Source organism: Ochotona curzoniae, unplaced genomic scaffold (assembly GCF_017591425.1).
Source record: "Ochotona curzoniae isolate NIBS_2020 unplaced genomic scaffold, NIBS_Ocur_1.0 scaffold_4937, whole genome shotgun sequence".
Lineage (NCBI taxonomy): Eukaryota > Metazoa > Chordata > Mammalia > Lagomorpha > Ochotonidae > Ochotona > Ochotona curzoniae.
The window spans coordinates 1,057,266-1,081,767 of NW_024467126.1; the positions used below are offsets into that span (position 1 = coordinate 1,057,266).

Sequence of the window (24,502 nt, forward strand, 5' to 3'; positions counted from 1 at the left end):
TGCGGTCACTTGGGGAGTGAACCATTGGGTGGAAGATCTTCCTCTCTGTCTCCTCCTCTCTGTATATTTGCCTTCCCAATAAAAATAAATAAATCTTTAAAAAAAAAAAAAAGAAAATATCCATGAGCTAGGCCAGTGCCTCATTCAAGTCTCCATAATCCAGCTATTCACACAGCTCCTGGCTCAGAAGAAGGCGTCCCTGTGTCTGTTCGATGAAAAACAGTACTTGCCAGGCACTGGGAACGAGAGGCGTGCCTGCCCTTCATGCACAAGGTCTCGTCCACACGCCATGGCCCCCTTATCAGTGGACAGTACCGTTAATCCTAGGCACAGATGAGGAAAACAGGAGATACCTGCGTCCCACAACCAAAGTCACTGGGTTTGATTCTAGGCTCTAGCTCCAAATTCCAGCTTTCTACTAAACGCAAACCCTCAGAGGCAGCAGTGATGGCGCAAGTAACTGGATCCCTGCCACCCACGTGGGAGCCTGGGACTGAACTCCTGGCTCCTGGCTCCAACCCTGGACCTAGCCAGTGTGGGCATCGGGGGAGCCGAGTGAGAGCAGACATAAGCTCTTTCTCTGTTTCAAAAAACCAGAAGAGATGGGCCCGGTGCGGTGGCGCAGTGGTTAAGGTCCTCGCCTTGCACGCCCAGGAACCCATATGGGCACCAGTTCTAATCCTGGCAGACCCGCTTCCCTTCCAGCTCCCTGCCTGTGGCCTGGAAAAGCAGTTGAGGACGGCCCAAAGCTTTGGTACCCTGCACCCGCGTGGGAGACCCAGAAGAGGCTCCTGGCTTCGGATCAGCATAGCATTGGCCATTGCGCTCACTTGGGGAGTGAATCATCGGACGGAAGATCTTCCTCTCTGTCTCTCCTCTCTGTATATCGCGAGTGAATCATCGGATGGAAGATCTTCCTCTCTGTCTCTCCTCTCTGTATATCTGCCTTTCCAATAAAAAAATAATAAAAAAATAAATCTTTAAAAAAAAAAAAAAACAGAAGAGAGGAGCCGGCATCATGGTGTTAACAGATTCAGCCACTGCCTGCAATGTTGGGTGCTGGTTCAAGTCCTGGATGCTCCACATGTAATACAACTCCCTGCTAGTGCACCTGGGAAAACAGTAGAAGATGGTCCAAATCGCTGGGCTTCTGCACCCTTGTGGGAGACCTAGAAGACCCTCCTGGCTTCTGACTTCCCCTAGGCCAGCCAGCCCCAGCCACTGTGGTCATTTGGGGAGTGAGCCAGCTGACAAAATATTATTCTCTCTGTCCCCCGAGCCCTTTTTACTCTGTAACTCTTTAAAACAAAGTAAATCTTTTTTTTTTTTTTTTTTAATGCAAGGAACCTGGCCCAGCGAGGTAATTCAGTGGCTAAATCCTCACTTTACACTGAGATTCCATATGCACGCTGGTTCGCCGGCTGCTCCCCTTCCCATGCAGCTCCCTGCCTGTGGCCTGGGAAAGCAGTGGAGGACAGCCCAAAGCCCTGGGACCCTGCACCCACATGGGAGACCCAGAAGAAGCTCCTGATTCCTGACTTCAGCTCAGCATCTGCTCTTACGGCCTTTTGGGGAATGAACCAGTGGCTGGAACTTCTCTTAATCTCTCTGTAATTCTGCCCTTCAAATAAAAATAAATTGTTGAGATTTGCTAATTGTAGAGATTTTCCCCCGAACCAGACCACCAGAAGCCCAAGGGACCCTGAATCTCAGACGTTCTGAGCACACTGACAAAGCGTGCCTGGAGAGGTGTGAGGCGTCTTCACTGCCATTTCCTTTTTTCAGTGCTTGTGCCTGAATGTATCTGAGTACAAACCAAGTTCTGTCAGATTCTGTTTGTTTACCAGTATTGGTTGCTGCATCTCATGTTTGCTTATCCTGCTGCCTGAGACCTGGTGAGTGTTTTCCAAATCCCTTGTGATCTATTGTTAGGGCAGTCTGAACGCTATTGTTTAGTTAACTAGTAACTTTCATCTGTCAGCTTGCCCTGCAAAAACATCATGGCATAAGTTGCCCAGTAAGATTCAATAACGTGTGCATTGGCTCAACTCGCCTTTGCAGCCCCTGATTCTCAAATTCTTCTCTGTGTGGCCATCACACCTCGAGACCCGGTCCCACCAGGGGGACCTCCAGGAATAAATAAATCTTTTTTTTAAAAAAAAAGTCAAAGTTACAGAGAAAGGAAGAAACACAGAGGCAGCTTCCATGTGCTGGTTCACTCCCGAAATGTCTGTGAAAGCTGAAGCTAAATCAGGCAGAACTCAGAAACCAAGAGCTTCATCAAGGTTCTCCTTGACTGACAGGGTCAAGTTCTTGAGCCATCTACCACTGCTTTTCCCAGGCCACTAACAGAGAGGGTTGAGTTATAAGTGGAACAGCCAGGATATGAACTGCTGCCCAAAGGGGAGGCTGTGTAACAGGCAACAGCTCTATCCACTATGCCACAAAACCAGCCCTTATGGATTTAACTTTACTCCCAGAAAGTACAACCCACTTGGTAGGCACACCATGCCCTCACCCACTCAATTCAAATCCCCTTTCCACCCTGCAAGCCTGTCCTTTGCTTTCCGTCCCTGTAACTAGGAGCCATCCTTCAAAACATAGCCAAATTCCACCTCCTCGCTGAGAGGTTCCCTGGCCATTAACGTTCATGACCACAGTAGCATTTCTTAATCACTTGAAACTCTACCTGGCTCATTTATAGAGGATTCCATACACTAAGTCATTCAATCGTTATGTTACTACCTCCACTTTACAAAACGAGCCATTGAAGGACAATGTGAATAAAGACATCGCCAAGTTCACACAGCTAGTCATCAACAAAGCTTGAATTCAAAGCTGAACAGCCCCATTATCTCTTTTTTCAAGATTTATTTATTTTTATTGGAAAGTCAGATATACAGAGAGAAGGAAAGACAGAGAGGAAGATCTTCCATCTACTGGTTCACTCCACAAGTGGCTGCAACAGCCAGAACTCAGCCAATCTGAAGCCAGGAGCCAGGAGCTTCTTCCCATATGGGTGCAGGGTCCCAAGGCTTTGGGCCATCCAGGACTGCTTTCCCAGGCCACAAGCAGGGAGCTGGATGGGAAGTGGAGCATCCAAGACAGAAACCAGCACCCATTTGGAATCCCAGTGCATGCAAGGCAAGGACTTTAGTCACTAGGCTACCGTGCTGGGCCCCTAATAAGTTTAAAACTGCTGTTTTCTGGGACTGACACCATGGTTCAACAGGCTAATCCTCCACCTTCAAGCATTCGTAATGCATCCCTTATGGATGCTGGTTCACATCTCAGCTGCTCCGTTTGCAATCCAGTTTCCTGCTTATGGCCTGGAAAAGTAACAAAGGATGGTCCAAGTGCTTGGGCCCGGCACATACATGGGAGACCAGGAAGAGGCTCCTGGCTTTGGATTAGCTCAGCTCCAGCCACTGTGGCCATTTGGGGAGTCAACAAGTGGATGGAAAATTTTTCCCTCTCTGTCTCTCCTTCTCTCTATAAATCTGCCTTTCCAATAAGAATAAGTAAATCTTTTTAAAAAATACTGCTTTCTCAAAAAAAGAGCCTCTTAGGCCCCATCAATCACTCAATGCTAGCGACCGTGATTCTAATATGCTTGGCAATGCTGATCTCCAAGTTCACAAAATCCAAACCAGAGCCAGGAGTGTGCCAGTCATTGCTTGCCATCTCCTCCTCAGGGGGAAGCTGACATAATGACTGCACGGTAGAGCAGGCAGGCATTATACCAGACAGGACCCCACCTTAGCAAAGCAGCACCGCAGCAGTCCCTGATAAGGAACCAGGAGCTCCTCAGTCATCCGCGACAAGCCAAGTCCCATCCCAGAGGCTGTGCTTGGAGTGACAGAGGGGCTGAGTCCTGTTGGAAAAAGGTCCCCGCAGAGATGTGTGGCAGCTTTCCAGGGGGTGATTCTCTCAAGCCCTGGAGGATTCCAGGGACCCCCAAGGACTCCTGTCCCTGTCCCACTTCCATTCCCCTCTCTGTGCTAAGATGGCAGACCAACAAACTCAAGCAAGCCTCTACACAGGCTGTCTTAAGAGAGGAGCTGTAGGGCCCGGTGCCGTGGCGTAGCGGCTGAGGTCCTTGCCTTGAACGCACCGGGATCCCATATGGGCACCAGTTCTAATCCTGGCAGCTCCACTTCCCATCCAGCTCTCTGCTTGTGGCCTGGGAAAGCAGTCCTGGATGGCCCAATGCTTTGGGACCCTGCACCCATGTGGGAGACCTGAAGGAAGTTCCTGGCTCCTGACTCTGGATCGGCACAGCACCGGCTGTTGCGATCATGTGGGGAGTGAATCATCGGATGGAAGATCTTCCTCTCTATCTCTCCTCCTCTCTGTATATTCACCTTCCCAATAAAAATAAATCAATCTTTAAAAAAGAAAGAGAGATGGGCCCGGCACGGTGGCGCAAGTGGTTAAAGGTCCTCGCCTTGCACACCCGGGATCCCATATGGGCACTGGTTCTGATCCCGGCAGACCCACTTCCCTTCCAGCTCCCTGCCTGTGGCCCGGGAAAGCAGTTGAGGACGGCCCAAAGCTTTGGGACCCTGCACCCGCGTGGGAGACCCGGAAGAGGCTCCTGGCTTCGGAGCGACATAGCACCGGCCGTTGCGCTCACTTGGGGAGTGAATCATCGGACGGAAGATCTTCCTCTCTGTCTCTCCTCTCTGTATATCCGCCTTTCCAATAAAAAAAAATAATAAAAAAAAAATCTTAAAAAAAAAAAAGAGAGAGGGAGAGAGACAAGCTGTAGCCCAGGGCATTGAGGGTGGTCACTGGTTTCTGATGAAACACCCCCAATCCCTAGGAAGCCCCAATGACCAAACTCAGGCGGTCAGTAGACAGCTGTCCTTTCTGGAGGCAGGTGGGGCACTGAGCAGTGTCAGTTCGGGGCTCAGACCCCAGCTCTCGCCTCTCTGAGCCCCCCGGATACTGTCCAGGAAAAGGAGAGTTAGCATTATGTGGTCATCCCAAGGATTAAAAGACAGAAACATCCTGGAGCCTGTGCAGTAACTCAACAGCCTAATCCTCCACCTGCAAGCACCAGTATCCTATATCAGGCCCAGTTCTAGTTTGGAATGTTCCATTTTTTTTTTTAATTTGTTTAGTTTTATTGTAAAGGCAGATCAGGTTTATGGAGAGGAGAGATAGGGAGAGAAAGATCTTTCATTAATAATAAAATAAATCTTTAAAAAAAAAAAAAAGCAAAGAAACATCCAAGATTGTAGCCATGGCCAGAGGTGTAAGCTCTCCCTCTGGTCTCCCTTGCCCGGGATCTGATTCTCTGTGTTGTAGATGCTCCATGGCTGGCCCTCTTACCTCTGCCCTCAGTCTCATCCTTCCTCCAGCTCAGCTCCCTGGATGCTCCATCTACAGACCCCCCCCCATGCTCAGCACTTTGGCTCACATGTCCAGGATCCTGGACATCTGTGTGGAAGGACACCCAGGGCCCCCAAAATCCCCAGGGCGTCCCAGAAGCCATGTATGTGGTTCCAAACCCATCCCCCATGCCCACCCCTCCCTCCCTCTCAGCCCTTCCAACCCCACAGACCTGAAACCTCACCATCTCTGACTTCCCCTTCCACCCACCCAGATGTCAAGACCCATAGTTTCAAGCTCGGCAACAGATGCCCTCCACCCATGTCAGCTTCCACCAGTGCTCCTTGCCATTCCCTCAAAACAATCATATCTTACCTGAGCTATCTCTCCTGCCGCCTCACTCTGCCTCTTCCTAGAATCCTTACACATGTATCCTCCAGTTCCTTAAACCTACAGCTCTTAACCTTTCTCAGGTACCTGCTCAAAATCCTTCGGCAGCTCTATTTGCCAACGTGCTGTACGCAGTGAGCATCCACTAAGGCCTGTTGGCAGGTTTTAGCTGACTCTCCAAGACCTGGCCTCACCTTGCCTCTCCTGCTCGGTATGCTGTTCTTGGCCGCCCACTTCTTGCTGCCCCTCTGCAGACTTTACCCACATCTCCCCCTCCCCTTCCTTCGTTCTTACCAGTGACCTCCACAGCATGGTCAGCATGGCCTTCCTAGACCCATTCTGGGTCCCCATCCTCGAAATAATAATATAATAATAACAATGACCTCTGATTCACCACTAAATCTGAACTAGACATTCACTGAAATCTTAAACCAACAGATCAGATCAGCATGGTTACATCCATTTCGTAAATAAGGAAAGCCTATGGTTAGGTGTTCACCTGTTGCCACAGTAGCAAAGTCAAGTATAAACCCGGTTGTGAAGCCCAGGGATCCCAGCGGATCACCACGCTGCATGCCCAACTGTACCCCGGGCATACTGTACACTTGACTCGGCTGAATTTTCACAATGACATCTGTGTGTCCCTTACCTGAACCAGTGGGGACCAGAGTGTTTCAGATTTTTTTTTTAATTTTTAAATTATTTACATATTCATCATGAAATCGCTTTGAGACTGGAACCAAAATTTATTATTTTTCCCCCAAATTTCTGATTTTTTTAAAGATTGGTTTTTTTAATACAGAGAGGAGGAGAGACAGAGAAGATCTTCCATGGTTCACTTCCCAAGTGACCGCAACGGCCAGTGCTGTGCTGATCCGAAACCAGCCAGGAACTTCCTCCAGGTCTCCCACATGGGTGCAGGGTCCCAAGGCTTTGGGCCGTCCAGGACTGCATTCCCAGGCCACAGGCAGGGAGCTGGATGGGAAGTGGAGCTGCCAGGAGTAGAACTGGCTCCCATATGGAATCCTGGCACATTCAAGGCGAGGACTTTAGCCGCTAGGCTACCATGCTGGGCCCTTTTTCCCAAATTTAAACACAAAAGCCACGCATGCTCTCTGTACACCTTATACACATTGTATGAGAGTAATTTTACACAAAATTTGACTGAGTTAGGCCAGGTGTCAAATTTCACACCTGGAGTATTTTGGAGTTTCCCCTAAAGATTTTCAACCTGTATTTACTAAACATTTCCTTTGTGCCAGTCACTGCTCAAAGCCCATTATTCGAATTAGCTAATTTAATTCTCATGGCAATTCTAATATCATCCCATTTTACAGATAACGGAAAGAAAGCTGCTGCTCAGGCTGGCTGGGCACAGAACCAGTGTTCTTAAACACACACTGGACTAGCTTCTTCTCTCTGCTTCTTCAACTAAATAACCAACTCCCAGCACGGAGTCTGTCTCTATTTCTGACTCTCCCAGAACCCCAACCCCCGACACACAGCCCATCACAGGAGAGGCTTTGATTACAAACCATCGAATCAAATCACTAATAAATGCTTGAAATACACACAACTCTTGAAATAGGGCGCTGCTGCCCTGCCAGCCTGGGCATGACCACTGATTTCCCATTTTCCTCCCAAGCCAAGTGTGGACCTGCCACTCTGTCTTCGACATCTAAATCCTGTCCCCACCTGGCATGTCCCCTACACACCTGCCCGCTCAGCCTTCCCTTGTCACATCTCAGCCTCTTCGCCACACAGAGATGACACCAGGTCATGGGTTGTTTCTGTTACCCCAGCTTGAACGAAGAATCAACAGTGAGTAGGCAAACCCCCGGCCACTCACACTCAGCTCTGTCTTCAGTCGTGTGTGTGTGTGTGTGTGTGTGTGTGTGTGTGTGTGTGTGTGTGGCCAGGCTCCGCCCCCAGAGGGGAAAAAAGTACAAATTTCCAAGCAGAGAGGCTTTCAGGCAGCGAGCAAGACCAGAGACCAGGAAGCCATGATTCCCCAGGATCCACAAACCCATCTGCACATCAGACATCAGAAAGCAGATTAATGTGTCTTGCATATAAAACTAGAGCAATTTTTCCTAATGTATATTTTATTCACCACGATGCCAAATATAATATCAAAGTCATCTAAAAGCTTTTTGAATTCATAGTAGCTTTGCATCATCTATTTTCACAAAAACAGATATAAAAGTAATAACTCTTCTTTGGAAGGGGTAGCATGACATATTGACTTAAAAAAAGTCCTCAGGGCTGGTGTGGTAGGGTAAGCCTTTGCCTGGGGTGCTGGCATCCCACATGGGCACCAGTTCAAGTCCCAGTCATTCCACTTCCCATCTAGCTCCCTTCTAATGTACTTGGGAAAGCAGTGGAGGATGGTCCTAGATTTTGGGCCCCTGCACCTCAGAGGGAGACCCAGCAGCTCCTGGCTCCTGGCTTTAGATCAGATCAGCTCCAGCAGTTGTGACTGTTTGGGGAGTGAACCAGTGGATGGTAAATTTCTCCCGGTCTCTCCTTTTCTCTTGTAACTCTTCCTTTCCAATAAACATAAATAAATCTTTTTTTTTTTTAAGTCCTCAATTGCAGAAAGTTAGAAGCCACTCAAAGCAGAGAATAATAAAGTGGCTATCATTTCCAGGGAAGCTTAGGAACTCCGGCTGATCCTGGATTCCTCCTCTTCCCACCCCCAGGAACAGTGGGGACTCATGCCTGGCCCCTTTGGCTGGATGAGAATTTACTAGAAGCATGAGTACAGGACATTACAAACTACTGGGAAAACAGAGAACAAATGTATCAATGTTACCTGCCTACTACTCAAGTAACACTTTCCAGAACATCCTCTCCCTCCCCCCGCCCGCCCACGGGGTCCCTGAGATGACATCAAGCGGCCACCTCCATCCACTGGCACTCATGCAGGCTGACAGCAAGGAGAGACACACCCGCCTCCACCACAGACACGGTTCCCACTATCTGAATCAGTGGCCACATGGGTTTGTAACCACCTCCCCTTTGTAATAAACATTTCAAAATCACTTTAAGAACAGCAAATCTCAGAGGGAATGAGGCTGCGGGTGGGGCGAGGGGGGTGAGCCGTGGCGGTGTAGCTCTGCCTGTCTCCTCTGGATGCCAGTTTATCTGTGATTCCCTTGGCCACCCCCAACACACCTCTGAAAATCCACACATCCACCTTTCCCAACACTCGCACAGCCTTACCCCAAGCCTTTATTCCCTCCAATACTTATTAATATCTTCATTCATTCCACACATCTTTATCAAACACCCACAAAGCACCTGATGCTATATTAAGCACAGGGAAGGCAGAAATGAACGAAGACACCTCTCTGTCTCGGGTGACAGACAAAGCACCCCTCTCGTGACGGATCGTGTGTGTATGTCACGTGCACGGGGAACCCTGCTGCCTCAGCTGTCTAACTCTCACTTACTATCTTACTTTGCTTTTCCTTCTTTTCTTACATGAGCTGGTAAGTCTACACACACACACTGCATCAAACACATACACTCAGCCAGAACTCACAGTTCCCAGCACGTAGCTGGAGGACAGGTGTTAACCCAGTGGTGAAGACACCACTTGGGGGCCGGTGCAGTGGTACAATAGGCCAATCCTCCATCTGCAGTGGCACCCATATGCATAACAATTCTTGTCCCATTTGCTTCATTTCCCATCCAGCTCCCACTTAGGGCCTGGAAAAGCAGCCAAGAATGGCTCAAGTCCTTGGTACTCTGTTCCCAAGTGAGAGCCCTGGAATAAGCTCCTGGCTCCCAGCTTTGGACTGTTCCACCTCTGGCCATTGCAGCCATGTGGAGAGTGAATCCGTGGATGGACACGATCTTGCTCATTTCTCTTCCTCACTCTGTAACTGATTTTCCAAGCAAAAGAAAAAAATCTCCTGGGCCCAAGGTGATAGCTCAGTGGCTAGATCCTTGCCTTGCAAACACTGGGATCCCATACGGGTGCCAGCTTATGTCCCATCTGCTCCACTTCCCATCCAGCTCCCTGCTTGTGGCCTAGGAAAGCAGTGGAGGACGGCCCAAGGCTTCAGAGCTGATCCGAAGTCAGGAGCTTCTTCAGGTTCTCCTATGCAGGTGCAGGGACTCAAGGGCCATCCTCCATTGCTCTCCCAAGCTATAAGAAGGGAATTGGATGGGAAGAAGAGCAACTGAGACACGAAGCAGCAACCATATGGGATCCCGGTGCTACAGATAGGTGATAAGCCTGTTGAGCCATCATGCCAGCCCCCAAAAATAAATCTTTAAAAAAACAAACAAACAAAAAAACACACTTGGAACACCTGCATCCCACATCCAGGAGTGCTCAATTCAAATCTCACGCTACTTCCAATTCAGCTTCTGCTGATGTAGACCTGGGAGCAGCAGAGAACAGAGCATGTCGCTGGATTCCCGCCCCGCCCCAGGCTCCCAGGGAGGGCTCAGCCCCGCCGGTCGTGGGCATCCACAGGGTGATCCAGCAGATGGGAAAGCTCTCTTTTTCCTCTCTCTGTCTTTCACATAAAGAAAATTGATTTTTTTAAAAACACCTGATGCACATGTGGCACAGCTCTCTGATATACACAACCATCCCTCACACACACATTTACTCAAACACATCTTAATACACAACTCCACAACCCTCACTCCAAAGCACACCCTTTATTGAATAGCTTGCGGGGTGACTGATGAATGAACGCTTCTCCAGAGAACACACCCAGGCCCAGGTGAGCCAATGACATCCTGACCAGGCGGTGTGCCTCTCCATAGCTCAACCTTCCTACCCCCACCAGTATCCACTTAATCGCCTGGTTCCTATCATTGGCTTAGAAAGGTCCGACTGGGGAGGGAAGCCGCCCCCATGGGAACCCGGAAATTAACTGGTGGTCCTGCAAAGACCCTTCCTGATGTCTCGCCTCAGGGAAGCCTCAGGGAACTCACACTGCCACGTATGTGCCACACACTCGCCCAGCTCCGCGGCATTCCACACAAACACTACTGCTCCCACCGCACCCGGCCCCCCTTTCGTACATAAACTCCACGCCGCTAGATGGCTAGATGTGAGGAGCCCTGCCTGCAGGCAACACACAGACACCCATATCACAGTTTAGGGAGCACCTGAACTCCTCAGAGAAAAGGCGAGAAGGTGCTGGCTGAGCTTAACACACACAATTCCTGAAGAGATTCACAGCCTTGTACAAACAGAACCCCCCCCAAACACACACACACCTTTCCCAAGACACTATCAAAGCTAACGTGTTCATCTTCCACAACTTCCAGGCAAGCGAAGCGATCAAAATGCTCTCCAAAGCCTAGGTGGTCCCCTTTTTTCCCCAGGCCACTCCAGCCAGTGGCCACACACGTCCCCAGGGAGGGAGACAGGTGCATCCCTGCTGAGCCCACCCATACACCTGCTCAAACTCACCCCCAAGCTGAAGGAAGCCCTCCCCGCAGGCACACAGCCAGACCCAAAGGGAAAACGCCTCTTCATGAGCCTCCTTCTCTTTTCCCCAGCAATCCTTGCAGCCCAGGCCCAGACAAGACCCCCATCCCCATCCCTGCTCCATACTCAACCCCCGTCCCAAGCAGCGCGTGGTGACCCCTACCCCAGCCGGCACCAGCCAGGGTCTTGATGTCTGTAAGCAGAAGCCTTCAACCACTGCCTCTCCTGAGGAGAGACCACCAACCCTGTCGCTCCTCGTCAAAACCAAGAGGCCGCCTCAGGCTCTTCCCTGGCGCTCCCTCACTTTCCCCTCACCATCTGTGGAGTCACCCGCCTTTCTCACCTCCACCATCCTCGCGCCTCAGGCCCCACGGCCGCCATCCTGTCAGGGCCCACAGGCAGCAGCCATTTCCCCGCCCTTTCCTACTCAGTCTTCAGACTGCGGCCAGGGCCAATCACTACCCATCCCTTCTAAGCCCCGCCTACGGTCCCGCCCACAGTTTCTCCCAGGACCCACTCACGCTGTGGCACCCCTGCACAGGCCACACCCACCCGCCATCAGCCCCACCCTCGCATCTCTGGTCACGCCCACCGGCCTCCAACCCGCCCCGGGCCTGGAAGTGCTGCAGTTCCACCTGCTCGCTCTCCAACCGCGCACAGGACTCTCACCTTCGCTGCAGAACTTGCCGCCGAAGCCCGTGTGGCTGCAGTCGCAGCCCACCTCGCCGGGTGCCAGCACGGTGCAGAGGCCGCCGTTGGCGCAGGGGTTGCGGGCGGGCGCGCAGAGCGGGTCGGCAGCGGCCCCGCGCAGGCCCTGGCTGCCCAGCAGCGCCGGAGGCCGCTCGCCCAGCTTCAGGTTGGCCAGCAGGCCGCGGAATGGAGGCTCGTACTTGACCGTGCTGAGCGTGAGCGCCGAGAGACGCACGTCCGGCGGGATGCCACCCACGAACAGGTCGCTGGCCACCTGCATCTCGCGCCGCTTGGAGCGCACCTCGGCGGCGCGGGCCTCGCCGTCCACCGCCAGCGCCGTGCGGCGCGCGTCGCGGGTCAGCAGCACCATGTGCCAGCGGTCGTCGGCCACCAGCGTGTCCAGCTGCAGCGTGGCGGGCTCGGCGCACGAGAGCGTGAAGCGCAGCCGCAGGCGCCCGTCCACCACCAGCAGCTCCAGGAAGTCACAGTCGCCGCCGTCGTCCAGGTAGAGCAGCAGCGCGCGCGTGGCGTTGGTGCGCAGGCTGAAGCTGAGCTCGCCACTGCTCGCCGCGCCCGCCCAGCGCGCATAGCGAGCCCACTGCCCCGGGCCGCCTCCGAACTCCAAGCCACCAACGCTCGCCGCCAGCGCCAGCAGCAGCAGCGGCAGCAAGGGTGGCGGTTGCCACCGGCCCCCGGGTGCCATGCCTCCGGTGGCCCCCGCCCCACCCGGCCCCCGGCCCCGCTCAGGCCTCAGAGCCGTGGGCACATGGGGCGGGGAAGGGGGCCGGGCGCCCCCCGCGCCGAGCGGGGCTCCCTCGCGGGCTCACAGTGCCATGGGGCCGGGCCGAGGGGCGCAAGGTGCACGGAAGGCCAGATGCTGGGTTCCCCCTAGGCGGGGACTGCAGAGCGCCCCTCCCCTGCCGTGGGTTCCGATGGAAGACGGGATAGGGAGACCTGCAAGGAAACAGAAGGAAAAGGGTTAATGAGGGACTCTGGCGGATGTCCAAGTGCCCAGCCAGGTAAGAGGTCCGCCCTGACCTAGAGACAGTGTCTCCAAGCAAGAATGGCCACCAGAGACGGACATACGGGGGGCCCAGAGTCGGAGGGGAAAGGACTCTTGGTGGGGGCGTGATTGGCTTGGGATACCGACAGGTAAAGAAAAGCAGCCAGTTGTGATGCCCTGGGCCTGCCCCAAGCCAAGGAGCCAGGCGTCAGGGCCACGGCCAGCTCCCCGGGGGCGGGGCTTGCCTCAGAACTCCGAGCGCAACAGCTTGGGGGGCAAAGCCGCCCCACCGCCATGCCCAGCTCCCACCTCCAGCCACAAGTCTGACTCCCTCATCAGCTCTTAAGGACGGATAATGAAGTTGCTAAATAATTCATTGGGATTAATTAAGTGCCAATTCATCAATGGCCTCACACAGTAGCTGGGCTCAGAAAGGGGGCAAGGAAAAACAGCCAGCCACCAGACTCAAAGACCCAAGCTCCCACCAACCCCTGGGACCCAACTCCAGGTTTCCGATTCGCTCCACAGCGCCCCTTTGTCGGCCCAGCCTCACCGCTCTGCAGCCCAGATCCTGGCTCCTGTCAAGCTAAGTCTCCAGGCCCTGTTCTGGCAGTCTCAGGACTGGTCCCACTACCTGGGCTCTCAGCTCCTCCCCAGGGTGCGCCCCCATCCAGGTCTTGGGGGATCCACCAGGAGGAGGCAAGCAAACTCATTAGCATAAAATTGCCTTTCTGAAATGATTACCCTTGTAACGGGCTGTCAGAGAGCAATTTATACCCCACGCCGGGGAGGGGAATTTGCATCTCGTTAAACTCCAAGTCGTAATTATTTATATCCAACAACCCTCCTGAATATTGCATTGATTTTATTTTGGGGAAGGAGAGAGGGAAAGAGGTGCCGAGAAGCTGGGAGAGAAGCGAGGAGGGGCCGGAGTTGAGGAAAAGACAGGAAAGCTTGAGGAGGGGGAGGTAGGGGTAAGGAAAGGAGGCCGCTCTATCAAGGGAAGCTGGAAGAGCCAGCAAAGGGTGGCCCAGTGGGGAGCGCGGCCAGACGGCAGGGACCATCAGCTCCAACTCCAAGCAGCCCATCTGGGGCATTGTTACAAATGTTATTTTACTGAATGGCTCTGAGAAGTTCTGATTCCCCCACTTGCCCACTGGGGATATCCATGGAGAGAGGGTAGGGAGTTGCCCAAGGTCATAAAACCACTCAGCGGGGAGCCAGATCCCCGTCCCTAGCTGGCCTGACTTGGGTACCACAGGTGCAGCTCAGAGAGTTGGGACCTGGAGGAGGGGGAGGAGCTAAGGGGCAGGGGGCTGGGGCTGAGGGGGAGGGGGATGAGAGAGAAGGGGGAAGAACCAAGGGCAATGTGGGGATTAGCTGGGGTGGCGCTGGGTTGGAGGGACCTGAGTGCTGAAGCAAGTGGGGCAGAAAACGCCTGAGAGGGCCATCTGAGAAGCCACCTACAAGAGATCCCCAAAGTTCAGCCGGCCCCTGTTGGGTCCTTGCACTGGGCTGCTTCTGACCCCTGCCCTCCCACTAATAGCCCCCCAACCTGGGAGACCCACGTCTCGTGCCCCAGCACCTTACCAAGGCAGTGGGCAACAAAGGCCCAGGCATACAACCCCCATTCCCTACAAACACTGTCGGAGTTATATATAGCTTTGCCACTGCCGCTCCTCATTGGGTAATGGAGATAATTAACATGCACGGGCTAATTAGCCAATCAAATTAAATGCAACACCTGCTCCCAGCCTGATTGACGCCCTCACCCCCCAACACACGCGCACCCCCCATACACACCCCAGCTTTCAGGCAGGAAAAGACCAAGCCCTTCTTTTTTTCGAAAGGAGTAGCCAGAGATCCTCTCCTTGTCGCCTGCTGAGGAGGCTCAGCCCAGGGGGTCACCCATGGCCCTCCTTCCGCCCCTGTGGGGTCTCCATCTCCCTCTGGCCTCACCTTTGTCCGCCTCGTTTCAGGCCCTGCCCCAACTCCAGACACTATTTGGGGAGGGAATTAATTAGCTATTGATTTCTTCTGTGGAGGGAATAGACTTGCATGCCACTGACCACTCATCCCCCTGCTAGGGACAGAGTGGGGCCTGTGACCCCCACGCCCCCTCCTCCTGTCATACTCACATCGCCACGCCTGCACAGCAGGCAGAGGGGCTCCTGAGCAGCTTGGGCAGGGGAGGGCTGGGAGGCCATAGCCTGAGAGCCAGCAGGAACGGGACCACTACCTAGTGGGGAGCTGGGAGAGGGGTGTGACAGTCAGGAGGGTGAACACTGCACTGGTTAGGGTGTGGAGAGAGTGGTGGATGCCACCACTGCGTGGCTGAGAATGGCTGTGGGGCCCCAGGCCGACTGCTGGCAGGTCGTTCGGGAAGGAGCGAGGGGAGGGTCTGGGCTGCAGGGCCCCTCCAGCTCATTATTCATTCTCCCCGCAGCCCTAGGCTCTGCAGCAGCACGGACAGCTGGCTTGGTGCCGGTGGGCACAGGGGCTACAGGGCTGGTCAGCCCACCACGGAGCTCTCCCTGGGGACTCTTGGGGCAGCTGGAGGTTCACAGTCAGAAACATCCCCCAAGGGAGCTGTGAGCGGACACCTGGGTCCTCCCCCCCAACCCCGCCCTGTGGTGCCCAGGACACCTGCTGCTCTTTGCCACTCCTTTCCCTGCCCTGTCTTCTTCGCTGCATGCCCACCCCCACCCCCAGCCCGGGTCGCACTCCAGGGTTCCTGCTGACCCAGTCTTCCTCCACTCACTCCCTGACCCCCACCCCAAACTCTTGTGGGGTAGAAGTCCCCCTGGATCCCCAGAGTCCAGACAGTCTGACACACTCCCAGACCCACAGTGTCTCCCCAGCACCCAAGCCTAGTGCAGAGGGTACCCTGCTGCACACTGGCACCAGCACTAGAGCCCCCACCCACCACCCGCCACAGCCCCTGAAGACCCCACCTTCTGCGATTCTGTACCCATTCTGCTGTCTGGCGCCCCCTACCCACAGAGCACCCCTACATGCCTTGTGCCTGGTGCCGCTGGAAGGGGACCAGGACGGGGAGACTAGAGTGGCTGCAGGGCCTCTGTCCCAAACTCTTCCTGGGTCCTTCTGAGCGCAACAACCTCCTCCTTGTCTTCCAGATAATTCTGGGGCTCCCCGCTCTGTGTCAGGCACCAGGCTGCCCCAGCCCCCACCCCCGCCGAGCACTGTTGGACTCTAGAGGAAGCCTTTATCACCCAGTCTTACAGTGAGGAAGCTAACAGCCACAGATGCACTTGCCTAAGGTCACAGTGCCAGTGGAGAAGGTCGGCTGGCCCCTGGGTCTCTGCCTGTTCGTCCTCCTGCACTGCCCACAGGCAGCTGGCAGCAACGGGGGCTCTGGCCTGAAGACAGACGCTTTGTAGCCCACAAAGCTCGAGAGGCAGAAAATGAATCCGAGAGAGGGGCACTAATGACCAAGAATCACCAGAAAAGCAAGGCCATAGATGTCCCCCTTCTGCAAACCACCACACCTGCTAGTCCAGACCTGAAGCTTCCGTGCCTCCTGACCACAGGCCTCCGCACCTGCCACACCAGCCGGCCCCTCCGAGCAGTGGTGAGGTAGTGGGGCAAGTGGCTCCAGGCCCTCCCCAGCTGCGCCCCTGGCCCGCAGGCCTCTCCTGGCATGGTGCCCTCTGTGTCCAGGGCCATACTTCACACCCACGCCAGCCTCCCCGCTCTGGCTCTCCTCTCCTCACGCCAGCAGCCGGCATCCTCTTATGGCAGCTGGGAGTGAGACAACAGCCCGCCCCCCCCCCCCCGTCCCGCCCCAGTGCTGGAGAGGAAGAGCTGCGTTTACACACATTCTGGTGGCCCCAGCAGGCAGCCAGTGGACAGGTGGGAGAAGGGCGTAATATGGGGAGGAGGGCTTAGGGGAGAGGGAAGTGAGAACTTTCAGCTGAACTTAAGGAGTGACTTGCTGACAATCCAGGACATCCCACAGTGTGGAGTAGGCTGCCTTCAGGGTGTGTGTCGGGGGGTGAGTTCCCCGTGTGTGGAGGTGTTCAAGCCATGTAGGATGAGCACTGCTCAGAGGGGTACAGGAAGGGGGCCCAACATCATAAGGAGTGAGGGAGAGACAGCCAACTGAGGTTCCTTCTGGATGCAGATGGGTTGGGTTGGGGGGGTACCCCCTTCATTCCCATCTCACTTTCCTGTTCCTGCCTTCCAGCTGTGAAGCTCTTAGCAGAGCGCAGGGAAAATCCTAGCAGGTCCACACCCAGCCACTGGCACAGCCTCACTGTGTGCAGAGGCAGTGGCTCTGCCACCTGGGCCCTAATGCCAGCTCTGGCTGTGGGGCCTGTGGCAAGGCACTTAGCCCCCCTAGCTTCCAGATGTGGAAGAGGTAACAGCTGCATTGTCAGAGGGAGCAGTCAGACTGTGTGTCAAGCACTTAGTACGGTGCCCGGCAGGGACGAAAGTGTGGACAAGTCTGCGTGTGCCAGCCATGACTTTGAAAACTCCTCACTGGCACCCTCTCACAGTTGACCTAGAGCACACGTGCCCCGTGCTTCCACGAGCCTCATCTGGACTGGATGAGGGCTGTGAGCTCTGCCCAAGGTCACTCAGAACTGGGGCTCAGGTTGAAGTGCAGTGGAACCTATCCGCTCCCCACCCCAAAGTCTTCCATTTGCTGGGTGCCCAGTCCCACCATCCAGTCCCATCCAGAGGGAAGCGAACAGAGATAAGAGGGGCCGAAGACAAACTGCAACTGCACCAACAGGGTTGGGAGAGCGAACGGGTGTGAGCGGGAATGCCTGGGGGTCCCCTGTGTGTATGTGCAGAGAAGCAGGAGCACGGATGAACACGTGGAGGCTGCAGGGGATGAGGCAGGATGCCACTGCAGGTGTGTGGGGTGGAAAGAACCAGTGGGCTGGGAATGGACGTGACAGCCTGACTCCACAGCCCGAGGGCCAGAGCACAGGTGTGGTGGGATGGGAGGGGAGAGCAGGGAGCAGCGGTGGGAGTGTGGCGTGTGCCAAGTGTCCCCCACAGCACAGCTGGGGCACCCCAGCAGTGCCGAGGAGCCAGATGGCTTCTAAGCAGCCTTGTAAGGAAGCAGGAAGTGCCAGCACAGGCTCCTAAAGGTAGTCCTAGCAGGTGTGTGTGTATGTGTGTCTAAGGAAGATGCTCTGTGAGCCTGACAAATACATCAGAAGAAATGAAGTTCACAGGCCAGCCACACAGTAGGTGCACAAGAAATACAGATGTTGTTGGTTTTATCAGCAGCATCACAACCATGTCACCCAGTCGTCCGCACATCCCCACAAGGTAGGTGCGAGGACGCCCCTCCTACAGATGAGACGACTGGGGCTCACAGTGCTTGCCTCCCTGCACCCTGTTAAATGGTGGAGGCGGCAATGCAACCGCTTTGTCAGTGATAATGAGGCACCAGGAAATGTGTGCTGGACTATCCGTGAATGAGCCTCCAAGAGCCCACAGGCCTGTGGGGGTGGCAGAGCTGGGCAGGGGAGACACACCGACAGATGGAGCAGGAGCGTAGGTGGTGCACGGCGCGGGGAGGACCCATCCGGGACATCCCCACAGGGGCTGGGCTTGAGATCTTGGAATGAATGCACCCGGGTGTCTGTGCTGCCAACACGAGCCTGCGAGTGAAGATTAATACCAGGGAAAGGGGAGTCAAGGCGTGGGGGCGGGGCTGTGTGCACCTGCAAATTAAAAGGTGGCCAAGGGAGATCAAGTGTGACTGAGCCCAGATGGGGCCACAGTCCTGATTTGGGGGAGGAGGTTGGAGGGTTTCTGAGGATACCAAAGTAAGAGACACAGAGAATGGAAGTGGGAGAGAGGACTAGGCATGAGACAAGGAATGAAGGAGGCTATGTCAGCGTGCACATGTGTGCCGCCAGCGTGCATGCACACGCAAAGGCTGAGGGTGCAGGCAAGCACATGCTACTTCAGGATGGGTGGCAAGGGGGCAGTGGCTAGGTGCCCTGGGGAAAGAGTCTGTGCATGCAGTTGTATGCCTGGGGTGGAGGGTGGGGGTGCCGGAGAGTGAAGCAGCAGGGACACAGGTATGTCAGCCTGGGGAGGGAATGCGTGAAGAGGGGGCTGTAGCGGTGAGGCTGAGGGCTTGCAGCGCCCTGTGGGGGCTCTGGGGGCAGGCAGCGGCCACGACCAGAGTGTGTGCTGTGTTCATGGAAGGAGGAAGCAATCCTGAGCAGGCAGGGGTGTGGCAGTCTCTGTGGGCGGGGCACATGGGCCGTGGACTGTGTATGCGAGTGTGTGTGCCTGTGGAGGTGTGTGTCTAGGTGGGTGCCGCTGAGCAGGTAGATCCATGTCAGATGTCTGTGTCACTGGCAAGGATGGGACAGAGCAGTTAGACCAGGATGCAGACTGAGAGCCTGGCAGGGAAGCCAGGTCCCCCAGAACTCCAGAGGAATCCTGCCCCTCCTCTCTGGCGTCCCTCATGCAGGGATTGGGCCCAGGCCTGGGCTCCTGGAGAGAACTGGCAGCCTCTGCCAGCCGGTCAGTCCCGCCCACCTGGGGGGAATCTCAGGACAGTTGGAGTCTGAGAAGACTTCCCCTAGTGGGCAGGAAGCCCCTAGCAGGTCCCCTCTCCCTGCTCCTTCCCCTCCTCCCACATGCACACGCACACCCAGAGTGGGGAAAGGTAGGGAATGGAGAGGGTCCGGTGCAGCCCCAGATCTGTCCAGCATTCCTTAGAGCCACTCCTGGGGACAGGAGGAGTTAGGGACCCCAGAGGCTAAGACCCATCAAACTGAAGGCTCCATTCAGCTAAGAGCCCAGCCAGTGCCCCTCCTCTCTGTCTCCCTTCTCCCTCCTTGTCTGGCAAAGACAGAGAATGCAAACCCCCAAAGGTTCTGCCCACCTGGGAGACAGGTGGGCGAGAGGATGGAGCTGGGCTGCATGGGAGGTCCTGGCCCGGCCCACCTCCCAAGGCAGGCAAAGATGGAGGGCGGGAGGTGTCAGTGTACGGAAGCCCCAGAGGCAGCACAGAGGATGGGGAGACGCAGCCCCCAGGATGCATGCCATCACCCAGGGTCCACACAGCCTCTGTCGGCACTCCAGACACTCCTTGGTGCTTCCACGAGGCACCCAATGCCCTCTTCCAGGACCCAGCAGGGGCATGAGAGGACAGGAGGTGACAGGCCCTCACACCTCCCTAGAGTCCCTTTTACCTCCAGTAGCCCCCCCTCCACCACCACCATCCCCTCACCCCGGCCAAGGAGTCAGGAGCTTGTGCCCCAACCCACAGAGCCCATGGGCATAAGGACCAGCCCCTTCCTCCCAGGCAAGGCTTGGGGGAAGCCGGTCCAGGGCCCTGCAGCTTCCTCTCTGCCTGCAGCACGCCCTGACCAGCACCGTGTCGCCAACCACCCCCGAACACACACACACCACACCTCTGCCCCAAACCCCCTCCCCCGGATTTCCCAGGCTCCCTCCGTCTTCATCCCAGCCTCCCTCCACCCCGACCCCGCAGGCTCCCTCTGCTCTCCGGCCCCCATCTTGCCCAGCTCCCTACCTCACAGATCCATCTCTGTCTCCAGCCCCTGGGCATCCTCCCCTCGCTGCTTCCCTCTAACCTCCCCTTCCCTGGGCTCCCCTCCCCCAGGGAAGCCTGATGCTCGGCCCTTGGCCTGGCCCCTGCTCCTCTCCTCTCCTCTCCACTCCTTTCCTCGCCTGCCTCCTCTTCTCTTCCTCCCACGAAGCCCAGTTCCTCGCAGGTCTCTCTCCCTCGCGGACCCTCCCTCGCACCACAGCTCCCCAGACCTTCGGTCCAGCACATCTGGCAGCCCCCACCCTGGGGTGGGGAGCGAGCACAAACTGGGGACCTCCTTCAGTGCTCCCCTCACAGCCCTCCGGATGCCCCTCCTTCTCTCCATCCCTTCCCCCCAACGACCCTCCCTCCCTTCGCCCCAGCTCAGGACTAATGCCCCTTCCACAGGGAGCCTCGACCACCCACCCACTGCCCGCCCCTCAGCCCCTTCACCTCTTGCTGTCACCCAGCCAGCCCTTTCACCACGGCGCCCCCCCCCCCGCAAACCTTCCTGCCTCCCCCGCCCCTCCGATCCGCTCCCCTCCCCCGATCGGCTCCCGCCCCCCGCCCGTCTCCGCCGCAGCCCCCCTTCTCCCATACCTGGTTCTGGAGGCGTCAGGAGCTGGAGGGTAGAGAATAGGAGCCGCAGGGCCGTCCCGTCTCCGGCGGGTTGGCAGAGCCGGGGCCAGCGGCGGCGGCGGCCGCCTCGCGCCTCTCTCGTTCCCCGCCGCGTCCCCGCCCGCCCCGCTGCGGTGCCGCTCCGAGGAGGATGCTCCGCGCGAGTCAGGGCGGCTGCTCCCGCCGCCGCATCCCTGCAACACCGACTGACGGCAGCATCAGCACCAGCGCCCGCCCCCCGCACGCGCGCATTGGGCCACGCGGCGCTAACGGGCGAGCGGCGCCGCCAATGGGAAGGCGCACAGGCCGCCAGCCCAGCGGCTCCCCGGGTCCTCCTCCCTCTCCCGTGCGAAACCCAGGCGTCCGGGCCGCGGGGCATGGAGCTCCTTCCCCGCCTCCCCAGGGCCGTGAGCCCCGTCGCCCCGACTCTCCAACCAGGCCCAGGCCGCCGCCACCCCAGCCTCGGGGTCTTCTCCCGGAACCCAAGCGCCTTAGCCCGTCGCCCATCAGATCGGGGCCCTGACTCCCGCACCACCTCCCTCCCGCCCCGGTGGCGGGTCCGTGTGGCAGCGCCCAGGGCTAGGACAAACCATGGCAGAGGCTGTGCGCTCAGACCTGGGGCTCCGAGGGAGCAGGACTGGTGTGTGGGGGGGGCGCAGTGCCCTCTGCTGGTTGCGCCCCGGAGCCGGCTTGGGCTTAGAGGAGGCTGAGTAACAAGACCCCCACACACACCCGTCTCACTGCTGGGGGGCGATCGGGGGCGGGCTTTTCCCAGGCCTCCAGTCCCGAGCAGAGCTAGGGCTTTGCTGGGGGAAAGACCAATGGGACTGACCTGGGAGCTTGAGGCTTCCCAACCATACCCCGTGGGAATCCAGGTTTGTAGTCAGCCTGCCACCTGTAGTAACCCTGGGCTGGGGTAGGAGTAGATTTGGGGATGGGTTGCAGCTGCATGCGTGGTCGCTGAGAGAAGCTAGCAGCAGCCCCTTCCTGTGTTCTCTTCACTGTGTAGGATGAGGGTACAGCTCTTCTTGGTAGGGGTGTGTGTGGGGGAGGGCACCCTTTCACTCCCTCAGCAAGGTGCACCCCACACCAACCTACAAAGTTGGCCACTGGGCTTCTGAAGGAGGCAGGGTGTGTGTGGAGGGGTGGGGTGGTGGCACGGGGTGCCAGGGTATTCTGCTGGCTTCCTCCCGGCCCCTCTCTCCCACTACAGGGTCTGGGATCTGCACAGCTGTTGGGAGCTGGCTTTTCCTCAGCAAGAGGCAATAGGTGGGGACGTGTCTGTTTGACCACGCGTGTGCGCACGAGGACACCCACGCACAGCCATGCACAGCTCTGCATGTCCCCCAGAGGGACACCCAGAAATGTCCCCACTGTGGTAGGACACCCATAGGAAGACCCAAGAACACATATACACAACTTGTGCACACAGGATCAAGTCTGGCACCCGCCCCAGAGGCCCTGCCCAGGGTGGTCAGTCACCAAGGGCAGAAACACAGCTGTTCTCTGCCCCACCCCCAGCCCCGGGGAGCAAGGATTCCTTCCCCAGTATGTGACGGGGTGCCTGGAGGGAGCCAGGTGGCAGGGACTGAGAAGGGGGGACCACAAACCAGGTGCTGGACTAGGGGCTCACACTGACCTTGAAGAGACCATCCCCACAAAGGCCACTGGAGGAGCCAAAGAATCGGAATTGCTGAGTCAGGGCCTGTGGACATGAAACTGCCTCGCTGGCCTACCACCCCCACCCCAGCCCGCTGCCCTGCCCACCCCCTACCGCGCCTCTTCTCACTGCCTACACACACACCGACTGTCCATCCAAGTGCCAGCACGCAGGCAGGCAGACACAGGTGCAGTGACTCAAAGAGACTTACTCAGGCATGCCCTGGGATTGCACAAGGTGTGGGGATGCACCTGCTTCCGGCCCCACCCCCAGCTTTGCCCATCAAGGGCAGGAAGGTCACCTAGCAGGTGCTGCCCCTCCCCCAGCCCCTGTCAGGTCCAAGGTTCAGACCCCTGATGCAGCTGAAACCTCCCCCTTAGAGAGACCCCCGACCCCATGCACAGGGGCACCCACCCACTGGAGACACTGGAGTGACGAGCTGAATACCTTCCCTTCTGCCATGTGCACACACAGTATGCGTGTCTGTGCACAGACATGCACGTACCACACAGGTGAAGCTCACTCGGGCAACCATGAAAAGGCAGTCACATGCCAGCTGGGGCAGTCCTGGACACACACATCCAGGGAGAAGCCAGGCTGGGGCGGCGGGGGCAGGGGGCCGTGGGGCCGGGAGCCGACTGACCGGGCTGCAGGCAGGGACAGAGGCAGTGCGGGAGGCGGGCCGTGCAGGAGCAAGCTGCTCTTCACAACACAATCGCCGTCTGTTGTTATAGCAACTCAGCCCCCAAATCATGAAATGGATATTACAGCCTCAAGAGGGGGAAGGGCAGGAGGGGGCTGAGGACCAGAGGGGCACAGCAGGGAACCCACTGAGGGGACAGGCCTGGGGAAGCCACGAGGGGGACCAGCTGCAGTTGATACCTCATTGGGAGCAGAGCTGGGGGCCATCCGAAACAAGAACTGGGGGGCTGAGGGAGTGGGGTCCGGGCTGAGCTGGACAGGTGCTGCTTTTATGTGGATCTGAGGCCACTGACGGGTATTGTAGAATCTATGCTTTCTAGGGAGGAGCTGGGGTGCCCTGGTCTCCACCTTTGCAGGACAAGCCCATAGCTGCTGTGGACAGTCCCGGGCTTGGGACGCACCCCTCTTCTGGCCCCCCACTTCTCAGAGCTGGGTCCTTCAGAACCTTTAGGGGACTCCCAGCCCAGCTTCTCCAATCAGCCAAGCTTTTCAAAACAGCCTCAGCCTTCTCCAGGTAGCGGTGACACCCCCACACACACCTCGCCATAGGAAAGAGCAAGCAGGGCTGGGAGGGGCAGCCAGAGGCTCAGAGCTGGATCGATAACTACTTCCCCTGGAAGTCCTATCCTTCCGGCTGGCAGCAGCCTCGGGCCAGGCGGTTGTGAGGTCCCAGAGCACAGCACCCCCTGCCTGAGGTGTCCAGGCCTCCCTCCCTACCTCCCTGCCCTGGAGATCAGCACCCAGGCTGCCCCCACTCCCAGCACCCCAGAGCTCCAGCCAGGAGCACCCCATCGCTGGAAGTTCAGAGTTCACACGTCAAGGCAGCTCTGTTTATGCACGGCCATGGGGCCCAACAAAGCTGGGGTACAGTCTCATACCAGGTTCAAGTTCCACATCCTCAAGCTTCTGGATTCTTCAAGACTCTAGACCTTCGAACAGGTCCCTGGTTCTAAGCTTCCATCTCCCGAGGTTCCAGACACACACAATTCCAGATCTTCCCGTTCCCAAGACAGAAGTCCCTGCGAGTGCCTTCCCTCCTCCTCCCACCACTACCGGCCCCAGGATTCTAGATTCTGAGGGTCCAGG

The 24,502-nt window shown here is 56.7% G+C and overlaps 1 protein-coding gene across 8 annotated transcripts in view; it reads right to left on the bottom strand.

Annotated features, from left to right (window-relative positions):
* The window catches only part of NRXN2 (neurexin 2), a 107,191-nt gene extending 85,929 nt beyond the window's left edge, over positions 1-21,262 (bottom strand). For all 8 annotated transcript variants that reach the window (XM_040970718.1, XM_040970721.1, XM_040970722.1 and 5 more), the window contains exons 1-2: positions 21,037-21,262; positions 11,858-12,832 (exon numbers count right to left, since the gene is read on the bottom strand). In XM_040970718.1, coding sequence (XP_040826652.1) covers positions 11,858-12,581 — 724 coding nt within the window. In that variant the 5' untranslated portion in view covers positions 12,582-12,832; positions 21,037-21,262. The remainder of the gene's footprint in view (positions 1-11,857; positions 12,833-21,036) is intronic.
* Positions 21,263-24,502: the final 3,240 nt, after the last annotated feature.